Source organism: Myotis davidii, unplaced genomic scaffold (assembly GCF_000327345.1).
Source record: "Myotis davidii unplaced genomic scaffold, ASM32734v1 scaffold939, whole genome shotgun sequence".
NCBI lineage: Eukaryota > Metazoa > Chordata > Mammalia > Chiroptera > Vespertilionidae > Myotis > Myotis davidii.
Genome location: NW_006290535.1, coordinates 87,797 through 89,641, shown reverse-complemented (window position 1 = coordinate 89,641; position 1,845 = coordinate 87,797). Strand labels below are relative to the sequence as shown.

Here is a 1,845-nt window from a genome sequence, read left to right as displayed (position 1 = left end):
TGCACCATCCTTCCTAAGAGTCCCCGCGCGGCCCCCTGACAATGGCCCGTCCCGCACATCCCTCGTCAGGTGGGTCCCCCGCCCATCTCCCGCCAGACGCCCCCCTATCCCGGGCCGTGCGCCCCCTCTTCTCATCGCCACGCCTGATGCGGGCTGAGCGCGGGGCGGGAGCTCCTCGGAGCCGGTGACATCTGCTGGGAATTGCTCCAGCCTGTGGGCGCGGAGGGGCACTGTGCGCGGTGACCACCCCAAGGATTCCGCTCCCCGAGGCTCAGATGACCCGCCAGGGGGCTGGGGAAAGACCTGAACCTCCCAAAGCGGGAGCCAGGGAGGGGCGAGACCTGTGATTTCAGCCCGTCCTTTAGCTTCACCACAGAACGCGTGCTCACAAGTGTGGGTCACAGCGGGCGCTGCACGCAGGCTTTACACGGCCGGGCTCTCCCTCTGCCCAGCTTCATGCGCACGGTGGGAGCTGGCCTGGCGCCACCAGGTGCACTTTGCCGGCTGCGGAGGGGGCGGGGGGCGTGGACCATCCCCCTCCTCTTTAGATGACGTCATCCAGAAGTTGTGCAGGGACTTCAGCTCCCATCCCACTGACCTGCGTGTAGCCTCACGGCCCCTCCTCCATGCGCAGTCACCAGGAATTGCAGCCGCTGCCCTGACAGCCGTGCTCCCTGCCAAAATCCCCTGGGGTGGGGGCCAGATCATAGGCCAGAGACCCACGCAGAGACTGGAAAATGAAGACAAGCCATCTCTGCTTTGGAGGGACCCAGGCAGAGCATATTTTGTGTCCAAGAGAGGAAGCAGTTTCTAGAAATAGGTGTGGTCAGGATGGGGGGGTTGTAGGAACGGAGACTGAATCAGGCCTTCAGGGACCAGCTGGCTGCTGGGGGCGTGGGACCCTGTGCAGCCTGTGGCTCCGGGAATGAAGGGCGTGGCAGCACAGCCTGGACTGAAGTTTCCTTCTGTGGAATGGACCACCAGCCACTTTTTTATTTCCCCACCCTCACCCCCACCCCCACTTTTTAATGACTATACAAGTTTTTGATGCAGGGAAGGGTTGGTTCTAACCCCCAGAAATCTTGGAATATGGGGAATTTGCCTGGAGATGAACTGTCTCCCCCAGGAGCCCCTGCACAGGGTAAACCTCCCCTGGAAGGAGAAGAAACTGCTTACAGTCGGGAATGCTCATTTCCTCCTTGCGCCTGCCACAGTTCCTTCCTGTCCCCGGTGCCTGCTGTCAGGGCTTAGCTGGGATCCTAGCGTTAAAAGCACCCCTGGTTCTGCCGGGGCTGAAGCGGGCGATGGCCCTGCCGTGGCGCTCAGGTCTAGGGAGGAGGAGCAGAAACCACCCGGCAGGTCCACCAGGTTGGCAGGTGAGCAGGAAACGTCTGGCGTTGGTGGGAAAGGAAGCAGCATCCCACAACCAAAATGCTTTATGCCTTCACTGTGGGCATATTTTCCTTTTGCTGAAAGTGCACCACACAAACCCCCAGGAAGAATCAGGTCAAGGCTCAAGATGCCTGGGCCACGGGGTGAGAGGGGAGGCAGCCCAGGTGTGATCCAGGGAGCTGGTGACAGCCAGGCCGTGCCAGAAACTGTATTCAGTTGTCTACTGTTCTCAGATCAATTATTCATGCCTCTGGCAGCATCAGCTCAGACTCCCTTTCTTCGGTTTTACTTTTGTTTTTGTTGCTAGAAATTCAGTGCATTTGGTTAGGATTTTTAAACTAAACCAAGGCTTTTGTTCTTATTTGTATCCTTTCTGCTCTAATTGAGGGAGGAGGGGACTTGCCATAAGATCTATTGAAAATGTGTTTCCCTGTCGGGTGATGTACAGAGGAG

The 1,845-nt window shown here is 58.4% G+C and overlaps 1 protein-coding gene across 1 annotated transcript in view; it reads left to right on the top strand.

Moving 5' to 3' along the window:
• The window catches only part of TTL (tubulin tyrosine ligase), a 20,576-nt gene continuing 18,731 nt past the window's right edge, over nucleotides 1-1,845 (top strand). Inside the window, exon 1 of the mRNA XM_006763578.2 lies at nucleotides 1-69. Within this exon, the coding sequence (XP_006763641.1) occupies nucleotides 42-69 (28 nt within the window). The 5' untranslated portion in view covers nucleotides 1-41. The remainder of the gene's footprint in view (nucleotides 70-1,845) is intronic.